The sequence below is a fragment of the Nyctereutes procyonoides genome, unplaced genomic scaffold, assembly GCF_905146905.1.
Source record: "Nyctereutes procyonoides isolate TBG_1078 unplaced genomic scaffold, NYPRO_anot_genome, whole genome shotgun sequence".
Taxonomy (NCBI): Eukaryota; Metazoa; Chordata; class Mammalia; order Carnivora; family Canidae; genus Nyctereutes; species Nyctereutes procyonoides.
In genome coordinates this window covers 16244610-16258304 of record NW_026575142.1, presented here as the reverse complement: position 1 = coordinate 16258304, position 13695 = coordinate 16244610, and the positions used below count along the sequence as shown (strand labels likewise).

The following is a 13695-nucleotide window of genomic DNA, read 5'->3' as shown; positions in this document are numbered from 1 at the left end:
TAAATTCCTGCCTGGAAGGAGAATAAGACAGAAATGGCAAGATGCCAGATATAAACAGCATGAGTTTAGAGTCTTAAGCAATAAAGAATGTACCCTAGTTAAAGTTGGAAAAGGGACTAAAGGAAAGAATTGTTGGTAGGCTTTCAAAGGGGACAGTTTTGGGGGTGCAGGGGGTTGTCCTGGTGGCCTTTTGAATTCCCAGCTACACAGCTTGCCTAGTCTGGCTTCTTGCATTGCTCATCCAGTTTCCCGACTTTGAAATCTCTTCTACCTCTTCTTCACCAATTGAGTTCAGTTTAGTCCCAAAACTTCCTTTCAGACCTTCCTCGCTTCTCACCTCCTAGCTAAGGCTTCCCTGACTGACTCTCCCTGCCCTACCTACTGTTCTAGGCTGTTGCATCTGTGCAATTTAAGAAAACACAGTGCAGAGGAAGAAGAGCTCTCTCATGGTAGTCAAAGGATTGGCCTCATCTCTGTCAGAACTTGACCTGAACTTCCTCACCCCATGAAAAAGGGGGTTAGAACAGAAAATCTTATACCCTTAGCTCTGAAGCCCTGTGCTTTTGTGTGATTATTTCTTATTCTGAATATAGAAGCAAACACTGGCTTTTGTTTTTTCCTATGTTTCTCTTGTCCTTCTATCTTTCCAATTAGAATGTAGTTCCTTGAATAAAAGGGTCTTGATTCTTTATGAATTAACTTATTTTGGGTAATTCTGGCTGTGTAATAAATGTTCGCTGAACAAATGAAATTATTGATATATGATTCCAATGACTTGGAGTCTAGTAATTGCATGACTTTTAGCCATATCTGTTCCTAAGATAGTACTGTCCTCTATCAGTAAAATAGTAATTCCATTTCAGTCTGGCTGTTTGATTCCCATGAGAAAAAGTATGCAAAAGTGTTTTAGAATAAGGCTATCCCATCAAGGTCTTTATGCCCTTCTCCTAAAAATCCTCCGGTGCAGCTGGGTATGTCACAACTCTGTTTAGCATTCTTCCCATATACATTCATTTTCAATTTTGCTGATCCAATGATATGACATTCAGCCCACTCGATTCTTACTGAGAGAACTAACAAATCTTTTTGATCATTGCTTCCAGAGAGTAGATTACCTACCATCTTCGTTTTTAGGGATCTTCAAGAGACAACAGATTCACTTTAGTTTCTTCCCTGCCTAATTATCTTACTTCATTATTTAGTTGCCATTTCTTACTCCCTCTGTGATATAGAGCGAGCTCCTCTCCAAAATATCAAATGATCTGGCAACCTCATTGGTAGCCTTTTTCCCCCACCGGAGGCTGAAATTATGAAACAAGATATAGCACCTTTAATTACATCCCCAGACTCCAGTGGAGACTTATTTTCATAAAACTGGAGTATGGGTTTCTTGGTCTCTGTCAAACCCTATCCAAAGAGCTTTAATTATTACAGTACCAGGACCTTATTTCTAGGCCTCATCTGGAACACTGTCCCAAGGCCTCTATCCTGAGGAGGAAAGTAGAGGCAGTTACATCCCAATTTCCCATTCACATGCCATGAATAATTTTCTATTAATAGATGTGACTCCCACCTTCAGTCTCAGCCCCAAGTTTACTCATTTGAAGTGTTGGCACTAGTCATCAGGCATTGAGGATTGCCCTTGTACTTTTGCTCTATGCAGGAATGATGTAGCATGACCTGCCCCAGGTCACTGGGCAGGCTTAATTCCTGTTCTATACATGCCCTCTGATGTAGGGAGTGTATGAAGCTACCATGGCATCTGTAGTAGGAACTCTCAGGGGACACAAACTGTTTTTTTTTTTTTTTTCCCACAAACTGTTTTTTTAGGAGTTTTAGCATACCATCCCTCAATTCAAGAGGACAGGGCCATTACACCTGTATTATTCACCGTATAACTACCAAGAGGTTCCTTATTTTCCAGATGCTTAGGGAAAGCACATTTATTTTACTTTGGTTGTCACATATACATAGACAGATGAATAGACATGGAATTCAGGGAAGATGGCTAATAGAAGACATGAACATAGTATTTTTTAAGACTGCACTGATTTATTTTTGGTAGGAAGAGTAATAGATTATACAAAAGTCTCCTGAACCCATGAAAGTCAAATGATTGATTTCTTCCTGTGGCAAACCAGAGGTGGTATTTATAGTTGTGCAGGCAGCAGAATGGAGATAATCTAGGTTCTTTTGGCTTTTCTAACTGAAAGCTCCAGTTCCAATAGATAGGAAATCCCTTGAATCAATTCTAAAACTGACTGGGAAATTTACTGAGTATCTTTTCAGGACTAGGAGGTGAGGGATGTGAAAATGACTTGAAATGTAAACAACAAAGGTTAAAGCCATTTTGTAAATCCAACAGTTAAGGATTGTTTAAAGAAGTCTGCTTAAATGTTTGAAAAGATGTTCAAGATGAGGCTGATTTTTTTTTTTTTTACCATTTGTGAATGGATTTCATTATTTAAAATATGTCATGTTTTAGATGTTGCTGGCATGTTCACTATTGGGAAAACTGGAAACATTTGTTTTATACAGTGGGCAGAATGGCATTTAGCCTTTATCCTAAGCCTCCAAAGTGAGCTAAAGACTGATAGATAGTTTAAAAGGGCAGTTGTTGAAATTTCCTTCTCCTATCAGGGGCAGCTATTCAGAATGGAAATGCAGTGGTAATTGGAAGGGTATTCATCAGATTCAATTTCACTAGAAATTTCCTTGTATCAGAATCATCTTGGATAACATAGGGGATACAGCAAAATGTACAATCGTTGTTTTCTTTGAAAAGGGCATTTAAATCTGAAACAGAAAGTGGTTACACCAGTATGGTTTTAACCAATTAACTACAGAGGAGCTTAAATGCAACACAGTTTTTACCATTTTCAATGGACTTTTTGTTCCTTGTTTGCATAATTCCATTCCAGTTCATCTCAATTATATTGTAGTTACTTCCTGTTCTGAGGTTTTTCTGCTTCAGAAATCATTAGAAATCAAGGTGCTGAAGTTTTTCTGTGAAGGTTTCTTTATGATTAGTTTCTTTCCTTGCACACTCCTGAATGTTTTTCTCTACCATCAAATAGTGGACATTTCATAAACTAGGATTTTATTTGAAAGACAGTATATAATTTTATATGTTTCTAAGATACAAGACTAATCAACTTGACTTCACTGTAAACATTTTCCTGTAGTGAAAGTTCAGATAGAAAATTCACATTTTTTTTTTCTCAGTGTTTTGAGTACTTCAAACTCAATTGATGGCAAAAATTTATTGTTTTCAACATGTACTTAACCCAAATTAAAATAGATTTTTAATGTACTGATTAATTTGGCCAGCAGAGAATTATTATTCTTTTTTAACCCTCTTGGCACATATGAATAAAGAGCTGTGTAAGGTTAGTGATGAGGTTTTATAAATGAACTTTTTTGCCTCTCTCTTGTACTCACAGAGGAACCAGGTATCTAAGGTTGTACTTTGGATTGTTTGTTGATTTTTGCAAACAGGTGTCTTATTAAGGATTTTGAAAAGCGGCCTTCTGTCACACATCTCCTTGACCACCCATTTATTAAAGGAGCCCACGGGAAGGTTTTATTTCTGCAAAAACAGCTGGCCAAGGTCCTCCAAGACCAGAAGCATCAAAACACTGTTGTTAAAACAAGGTATGGTACTTGGTGTCTTCCTACTTCCTCTCTCACGTTATTTATAAAAATGGCATGTCATGTGTTTTGATTTGTCCAGCATTAGTACTGGTAATTATCACATCCCTGCATTTTTGAGAGTTTCATTTACATGACATTAAGTACTCCATACTCAATGGATGAGATCAAGAGAGCTTTAGAAACAAGCTGTCCATTTGTTCTCCTACGGTTAATATCTCTCAACTGTGGCTAAAAGACTGCTCTGCCCTTATGTTCTAGTTAAAAACCAACATACACATATATTTATATTTAATATGAATGTGGATTTTTTTTTTTTTAACCAGTAAGGTTAGCTGTATGAAAACAGCCAGGGAGAGATTGTGTGAAAAATCTTTACTTGGCCGTTGCTGATTAGAAAGAAGAAAGTAGACTATAAAAAGTGATTTTGGAAAGATTACAAGTTAAACACTAGAAGATGTTTCTCTAATGTGCTCTGAGACCCTATTCTTTAATTAAAAATTCCTCAGAGACAATTTAGTATTTTTAAATGATTTTTTTTTCCACAGGTGATGTCTGTGCTATCCAAAACAACTGTGATTCTCCCTCCCTGCCTCTTTCTCTAAAGTGTAGATTTTAAGAAATAAATATTTATTTTCAGGGCCAGTTTCTTAAAATGGTATTCCATGGTGGTCTCTAAGAAATAGACCTTGATTTCTGTCCAGATGGTGGCAGAATTTCTCTTTAAAAATATTTTTTTAATGCAAATAAACCTGCTTCCCAGCTCAGCAGTTACTTGGTTTTATAAAACTGGCCAGGATGCAGATAAGCTCTAATCCATTATTATTAAAAGAACATTAAAAGGACTGGAGGTGAAGAAAATAAAATTTCACTAGTCACAAGTTCTGGAAATATTCATGTATTCTGTGGAACATTGTTTACAAGTCAAAAAAGCATCGGAACTCTTGGAGCTGGAGGGATAGTTTTAAGGTGACTGTATCTTGCTGATTTTCCCTGCCACCACCACGTTCCCTTTTGAATAGCTCGAAACAAATTTTTTCCTGCTCTTTTCCCCTTTCCACTGTCATTTGTGTTTCTGTGGCTTACCCATAGGTAGAGAAAGTCTTATGACTTGGTACCTTTTTAAAACAGTAAGAACTTGCATTTAAGCCCCGGGGAACTAAAATCCCCTTTCTTCCCCTGTTTCTGTTCTTGTACACCAGTCACTTCCCCCAAATCACTCACCTCTCCCTCAGCACACACAGCACTAGCACCAGAAATGAAGATGAAATCAAATCAAACAGACAAAACAAAAAAAAAACAAACCCAGCATTTAAATGCTCTAAGTTGAATCAAGCCTTTCCTCCTTTTTACTATGTTCTGAAATTTGCTGCAAAACAGTTTTTAAGACTTAGGTTGCAAAGTTATTCAGCTTTTCACATTTGCTGGACTCTGCCTGTCCAGAGGTATGTTCTCTTTTTAAAGACATTCCTTCTTTTAGTATAGAATATCAGACTCCAGTCTCTCTCACCCACTCTCTCTCATTTCTCTTTATCTTTTTAACTTCTTTGCTCTCAAAAGCCTTATATGGTGGCAAAGACTTCTTACAGAGTCTTTGTAATCTTCAGTTTCACTCAGGAGTTTATGTTTCTTTAAAAGTCTTTAAAAAACAAACAAACAAACAAACAAACCACACAACCAGTGGTGCCTGGCTGGCTCAGAGTAGAGCATGCAACTCTTGATCTCGGGATCATGAGTTTGAGCCTATTTTGGGTTTAGAGATTACTTTATAGATAAATAAATAAAATTTAAAAACCCCTGCAACCTTAAAAATAAGAATAAAATCTTTAAACAGTTGCTTCCTTAAGAGGTAGGAAAATTAATTCTAAAGGAAACACAGTACCTGTGAGACACTTAACCTGCCACCTCTCCCACTTCCTGTTACTTCCTCATAGCAGCTGGCAATTATGGTTGGCTACATAAGTGTTTTTAAAGCCCACCCAGAAAAACTCAAATATCATTTGATGCTGGTGACTCAATATATCTAAAGTTGTGAGTTTACAGGATAAGGTTGGAAAAGAAAGAACATTTGAGGCAGTTACATAGATGAGTGAGGCAGATGCCCCACCTACCACTTTCTTGTACAATTATGGTCACCCAGAAGGCAGCCCAGTGTGGTGGTTGAAGCCACTAGCGCTGCCAGAATTTAATCCCAGCTCAACCACTCAGAGACAGGTTGTTACATTGGTCTGTTCAGAGGTTTCTTCATCTATAATATGGGGATTCTTTTGAGGGTCAAATGAGTCCATATATAAAAAATAAGTAGAATAGCTCTTGATACAGAGTTAACCGTCACAGTATTAGCAGTGTAGTATATGGGGGGGTCTATTTAATTCAGAGTTCTCCATTTCTGTTTAATACTACCTACTTGGCTTTAATTTGTATAAATTCATCTCTTTATCATATAACATCATGAAAATAATCAGTACTTAGCTACTGAATGTTAAAAATAACAATTTCTATCTCATTTAAAATATTTATTCATTTATTTGTTTAAGAGACATTTATGTGTGCATGTGTCAGGCCCTCTGCTGAACAGAAGGACTACAAAGGCAAATCAGATATAGTTCCTGATAAAGTACTAATAGCCCAGTGTGTGAAACAGACAAGAATCAGATAAGAACAATTCAACATGAAAAGTACCTGGATAAAGGGATGCTGGGGAACACCTGGAAAGAAAAGACCCCTGGAACTGGTGGGGAGATGATCTTTGCATCCTGAAGAATGAATAGAAGAGGAAACAGATTATTCTGGGTAGAGGAGAATAATGAGCAGTGATCAAAGGGCAAAGGTACAGAGGCTGGAGAGAGCTTAAGGAATTTGGTGAACATTTCGTTGGCATTGCTGGAGCTTGGCATGGAACAGGGAGAGGGAGAAACCAGGCAGGCAGGGGCCAGGTCATGATGGGCTACAGAGCTTCCATTTCTTTCTTGGGAACTCAGGAGCCAGTGAAGGTTTTTAAGCAGGCATGTACTCCAGGAAGGTCCTTCTGACTGCAGTAAAGAGAATGGATTGGAGCTGGGCAAGGCAGGAGCAGAGAGACAAGTGAGCAGATTGTGACAATTTGCAAATAACAGGCAATATTAAGGACTTAGTGGTGGATTTGATGAGAGGGAGCAGAGACAGAGAAGTGTTACAGGGTCTGTTCAAATTGGACTGCCTCTCTGCCATAGTTAAGACTGCCAAACAGAACCAAACAGAAATTGTAAGACACTAAGGAACCAAAATCAGTAAAGAGATTATGCTTCCTTTTCCTAACCTACCAAATGCAATGCCAAGTACTTCCAGATATACACAAAGTTTTCAGCTTTCCGTAAGGGTTCTGCAGTGTTCCAAATGGCTGAGTTCTTCAGCTGGAGAGTTGTTTAGTTTTGAGAACCAAATGCAGAGAAATGAAACCTACAGACTGTAGGGAAAACTGTCTTACTGTTCCTGCAAAGGCAGGGAATGTTCTTTCCACTTTAGTATTTTCTCCAGGGGAGAGAGAAGTTGATGGTTTGAGGGGAAGACGGCAGGTTCTTAAAGAATGGGGCAAAGTTGGACAGGTGAAGTGGAGGATCTTACATAGAGGGACACATTGAAAATAAAGAGGGAGAGGAGGTAATAGAGGAAGCAAGAGGAAGTGGGAACAAGGGCCTAAGAGAAGGGTTGACCTTAAGAAGAACCTCTAGATTGAGAAAGACACAGAAAGATTAGATGAAGATATCTGGAAAACTTGAGGGGTGAGAGTGGGATAGGGAGAGGGGGTCCTATGAGGCAACTCATGTCGAATGTTGAATGCCCTTTATCTTTCAAAAAAAGTAAGAAAGATGGTCTCAAAGTTGGGAGTGGGCTGTGGACACCAGGGAAATGTTAACTCTTTGAAACAGCCACTAGGAGGAATGTTATAAAGGGTCCATTAAAGATGGACATGATGATTGCTCAATAGCACAGAAAACCCAAGAGGAACTTAACTGAATAGCATTCCATTGTAGTGAAGTTAATCACCATTTAAAATAATGCATGTAGAGCATTCAGCACCAGAACCTCTCAAAAAAATGTACCTTTACCACCACTGCCTTTCCTATTATCTCTTGCAATTCTTAGTAAAAGGGTAGGAGTAGAGGAAGCAGATACTCTGGTCTTCAGATTGGAGGCTAACTTGATGGACATGATGGGTGGACAAGGGAGCAGAGGAATAAAGATGAGGAGAGTATCCTTGGGATATTTTGGGGATTTGGAAGAAAGTGAAGCCAGAAGTGGCTTTTTAACCTTTGAGGCCTGGTCTAGGTCAAGAGACTGGCAGCCGCAATGCAGATAAAGAGCAGATTCAGTGAGTGGTTGGTGAGTGGACTGTAGTAGAACTGAGATCTTGGGAACTTTTGAAAAATAACTGTGAACTAGTCATGGCTGAACTTGTAGAGAAATTCAGTGGAGTTAGAAAAGTTGTTGGAGAGTTGATGAGTTGAGGAACCCTGAGGTCAGTTTGTGGAAATAACAAAGTGGTTGATCAGGGGTGGGAAAACCAAAGACTGATACCAGGGGAATAGAGAGAAAGGAAAATGGAGGTCAAGTGCTGGAGGAAATGATATACAGGAATGATGTGGCATTTTTAAAAGGTGAAAGATTGGTTAGGGAGAAGTATGGCTAAGAAATGCAGAGAGGAACAGGGAAGATGCCCCTTCTGCTACCTTCTCACAGTGAGTAGGTGGAAAGTGAAGCTGGGGCAAAAGCCTTATGGGGCAGTAATCTACTTCAGTTCTGTTGAGATGAGTACGTGTTCAAGAGAAGGCTAGGAATCATGGGAGCTTGTTCACTATAGAGGAGGAACTGCTTGAATGGTGGTGTGCATGAAGAATGACTTGAATGGTGGTGAAACCCCATCTCCCCTCTCCTGGATCTAAGCAGTCTAGCTCTTCAGAGTGATCTAGTTGTGTGGAAAGTGAAGCCACGATCCATTCCCCTTTTACATCATGTATGTGAGGCCCCTATGGAGGAGCAACATTGTGTTGAGATTTGATACCCATTTGATACCCAATGCTGATTATAGTGTATGAGTGTAACTGTTGGAATTTAAGTTTTTCCAGTAATTCAATAATTTTGCCATAGCATTTATTTGATTCAGGTATGATAGAGTAGTTTTGAAGCCAAGGCTTACTCTCTCAAAGGAGGTTAAAAAGCCCTAAAATCCCGTGAACAGTAGTTGGGAGCTTTATTTTTTTACTTAATTGTCAGGGATGCTTTTAAGCAGTTTGGCCATTTCCTTTACATCAACTCCCATTTCCTCGGCCTTCAACACGACTTTTCCCCCCAGGGATGAAATCCCTGACTTCATCAACTGTCTGGAATGTGAGTGGAGGCAGGGAAAATGCTGGGTAGGCTATGCTATGATTCCCTCCTGCCTTCCAACCTCCCATCATGGGCCCAACTGCAATCCTTAGTAAAATGACAAGATCTAGCATGTCTTTCCCCTGTGGGTGGCTTCGGCCTAACTGAAACCACAGATGTTAAACCCTCAAATGCCAGGGGTCTACTGTAAGTAGTATTTGGTAGAAGAATTAAGTTGCTGGTTGTTTTCTGCTCTGTTTAATGGATTTTGATTCTACTTTTGCAGTTTGCCTGAGGCTGGTTAAAACAATTACCTCAGCTTTTCTGATTTTCTTTTCAATGTGCAGCAGTGACCTTTAAAAACAGATTTCTCACTGCTTAATTGTCTAGCCTTCTCCAGTAAGCCTTGTTCATTTGCTTCCTATTTTACCTTCAAACATGCATATATATTCACATCTAACATAATACATACACTCATGAGCTCCTGGACTCTTATGTAAATGAATGAATTTTTTTTTTTAAGATTTTATTTATTTGAGAGAAAGAGAAAGCATGAGCAGGAGGAGGGGCAGAAGGAGAAGCAGACTCCACTGAGCTAGGAGTCAAATGAGGGCCTCCATCCCAGGACCTTGGGATTATCACCTAAACTGAAGGCAGATGCTTAACCAAATGAGCCACCCTGGCACCCCTAAATGAATGACTTCTGAATGGTTACTTTATCAAGTGCTGAAGATACATGACACATAGGAGATTAAAGCGCTTCCTGTTCTCCTAACAGACAAAAAATAAATCCACAGCAATATAATTAGTATCTGCTATCTATCTATATGTCTGTAACTGAGTGAATAAATTAATATTTAATTTTCTGATGTAGTCACTGATTCTTGCTGCCTAGAGAAGGTGAGTATATCAAATTTATGACTGATGATAAGATGCTGATTGATTGGAATTCTGGCCAAAATCATGCTTAGATGAAAAACGGGGAGTTACGATGATTTCCACCCAAACAACTCTATTTTTAAATCAATGTATTGTAATGTTTGCTTGATAGATAAAAACTTAAGTTCTAGGTCAAGATAGAGCTCATGTAGTTAAAGTTATCTAGGTGGCATCTCTATCCATATTTGACTCTCAGTAAAATGGTATCACACCTAGATGGTCTGCCATTGTTTTTCTCATTTTAGGTCCATGATTATATAGTTACAGTCAAATAAAAGTTTCTCTTTCATTAACTCTGCTATCAAAGGTATATATTGAAACGTAAATAATGATTTGGAAGAAATATAATAGTACTATTTCTCCAGTTTTGAGTAATAGTTTCCTCACTATATGGGTAGAATCCATTGAATGTGGTGATAAGGGAGTTCCTCTGAACTTTCAGGTTCCTCTGATCTATCCAACTTGTCAAGTTGTCCCTCAACTCTGTCCATGGCCACCAAAGCCTTTGTCTTAGAATCTTGAGGACCACCACATTTCTTTTTCTTACTACTTCTATTCTTTCCCCCTTTTTTCTCCACCTTCAACAGATTTTACTTCCTTTTTTCTTACTACTTCTATTCTTTCCCCCTTTTTTCTCCACCTTCAACAGATTTTACTTCCTTTTGTATCTGGAATCTGATGGAAGAGTTAGTCATTCTCCATTCCTTCCAGTTCTACTCTTGGATGGAGGGGAGGGCTCACCTGAGTGTGGAGGAACTGTTGTAGAGGTATCCTTCACAATGGTCCTGTCACAGCATGACTGTTCCTAAAATACCATCAGACATTTTTCAGTACAGCATTGAATCTCTCTTTACTAGCATATCTTCTGTAATTAGTAGGCTAAAAAGTTTTACTTCCTTCCCATCCTGAGTTATGATTTAGAGGGTCTTCTTTTGCTTTGTTCTTCATCATAGTTGGTGGTAAAGGGAAGAACGCATCCTGCTGCACCTATGTGAAGCCCCATTTTGACCTACTTACATGGAAGTCGCTTCTTCCATGGGCATAGTTAACAGATGGGAAGAGGCTAGGGATTAAGGAATTACTTTCAGACAAAATATATAATATTTGTCAAAATCTTTCCTAGGGCCAGCAGCTTGAACAGAGAAGTCTGTAGCCCATTGATGAGATATTAAAGAGTATCATACACAAATGAGGTTACCCATAATGCAGGCATAGAGATGAAACTATAGTAAAGGCAGCAGTACTTCAGGGATTTATTCCCAGAGAACAATGCCCCGTGTCTGAACCAGCTTGGTACCCTCCCTCTACAGCTTGTTTCTCACTCATGGGCTGGACCTACGACATTCCAAAGTATCTCCCGTCTTCTACCTCATCTGTGCCTACCCTTGTCTTACAGGAACTGTTAGCCTCTGCCTGTCTCACCTACTCTTCAGATCCAGTTCTTACTCTCCACTCATTTCCTTGGACTTGATGTTTCCAACTTACCCTTGTTTCCCTCTTACCTGAGCCAGGAATTCTGACACCAATCCTCCTTTTCCTGATCCCTGAAACCTAAGGTCAGTCCTACTCATTACCTACCAGCTCCCACCAACCCCAAACTCCAGGAAACAGCCCAACCCAGAGCTTTGAGTTTCTTCTTTTCTAAGCTTTACCCCCACCCTCCCACAAACTCTATTTGTCTAGGAAGTCAGACTTTGCAGCCAACATATTTAGAGCTTCATAAAAACAAGTAAGAATCTAGCAAAAAGCAGTATGGACTTTGCTGGGATTTGAAAATGTCTTTTGAGTCGTTAAAACTTATCCTTTTGATTTAATAGAATGCCTTTTGCTATTCATCCATCCACTTACCTATTTATCCATTTCTCTGAGCTTTGAAACATTCAATCCAAGTACCTTGTAGTTGGAAATTTGTAATTTTCACATTAAGGAATTCTTCAGCAAAAATTGATAATAGATGCTATTCTCAAGTAAGGCACTAGATGGAGCATGTGAATTTAAAGGAAATTTAAGCTGGTAATGACCAGTGATGATGACAAATCATTTAATGAAAGAAAACTAAAAAATTTAAACCAAATTATTTTTATTAGTTTCAACTAGAAATAGACAAATATAAAACAACATAATACTTTTTATTAATATATGTAAAATCCAGGATAATTTTTTTAAAACAGGTAAGAACTGGAATAAGTAATTTTTTGTCTTCAGAAGACTCCAAACCCCATAGTCAAAGGAAAATGAAGCAGGTGGCAGTTTCAGAACACTAGTTGGGGAAGGCAGAGATGGGGCTAAGAGATATTTTTTTTCCACTGGTTGAAAAAATGAAGCTGTCTTGATAGAGTGGAAATATCTTGCACCAACATCAATTTCTAGATTGCCTGCTTCCATTTTGGAAGCAAATAAGTCTAAGGAATTTGATTGCCAACAAATGTGGGAAGAGACCATATGTGGCTAATCATAGCAGGTGAAATCTTTTAAAAGTTGTTTATAAAATATTAAAAGGGGAAGATTTTTTTGAGAATCAGGCTCAGATTTGCAGACAGTATCTGCATGATTCCTGGAGATTAAATCTGTACTGGTATATAGACAATCTGCTGCAAGATTCAAAAGATGACAGTTTTGATCCTGGTGGTATTACATTGTACATGTTCACCTTCAAAGTCACAACTTTATTTTGAGTTTATTTATTTGTGATATTACAAGTGAGGTTTTGTCAGTATTTGCATTTTTGGTTGGCTATAAAAATGTCATCTAGTATGAAACTTGACATCCCTGTATGTGGTTCGGGTCAGGAGTTCCTGGAGGAAAAAAATAATCCGTGGGAAACTTGCCATTGATTCAGTGGTATTTGAAATTCTGATTTCCCCAGTCTTCCTGTTATGTTTACTTCTGAAAGGCCTGTGCTTTCTGTCTAGGATATTTAGTTGTATTCAGTAGGAAGGTAGAGTGGAGAGTGCTTACTCCATCTTGACTTGAACCAGATCTGTGGATGATTTTTTTAATTCCTCATTTTCTTTGTTGAAGATGTATAGAATAAACTCTAACTTAGCCTATTTGATACAATTGTAAGGTAAGGATTTAGGAAGAAGATTAATTAGATGTATTTAATATGTTGAGAATTTAGTTTTCTTAAAAAATGTATCGTGATATTTCATGATGAGCTTCAAGGAAAAAAAATGCTTAGGTTTTACATGAAGGGGATTTGGCCGGAAAATATGCACCCTTCTGCTGTTTTATTTAGCAAAGTTGCTAGCCAGAAGCAGGCAGCAGTTGAGTTTTAGTAAAAGTTTGTATTTTAGTTCAATCTGATTTCTCTTTGACATTGCTATTATATATTACAGCACAGATGAATAAACCCTTCTGTTTAATAATTTTAAAATGCTTAGGTTATACGTTTGATTTTATTAAATAAAATTAAGCTTCAGCTATTTTGGATCTCTATATGAATTAGCAGCAAAACTGGCTCCAGCACTGGAAATGACTAATACCATGCTTCAAATACCCTTTCTTCAAATCTATCAATGATGGGAATTGGGAAGTAAAATTTAACAGGCAGGAAGAAAAAAGTGTTTTCTTTGCCCATCTCTATTATATTATAAAGTCAAGATTTAATATGTAGAGCTATTGAATTTGCTTCTTCCTTTTTACCTACTTCTGTGAAATGCACACAGCAAGGGACAGAGTGCACAAAAGGATGCCATGATGCCTACATGGTACTTACAGCAAAATGTTCAGTAAAACTAACTTCTGGGGCCTGGCAAA

At 38.2% G+C, this 13695-nt stretch overlaps 1 protein-coding gene across 1 annotated transcript in view; it reads left to right on the top strand.

Annotated features, from left to right (window-relative positions):
• MYO3B (myosin IIIB) overlaps positions 1–13695 on the top strand; it is a 384379-nt gene that overhangs the window by 136721 nt on the left and 233963 nt on the right. Inside the window, exon 9 of the mRNA XM_055307747.1 lies at positions 3499–3654. Within this exon, the coding sequence (XP_055163722.1) occupies positions 3499–3654 (156 nt within the window). The remainder of the gene's footprint in view (positions 1–3498; positions 3655–13695) is intronic.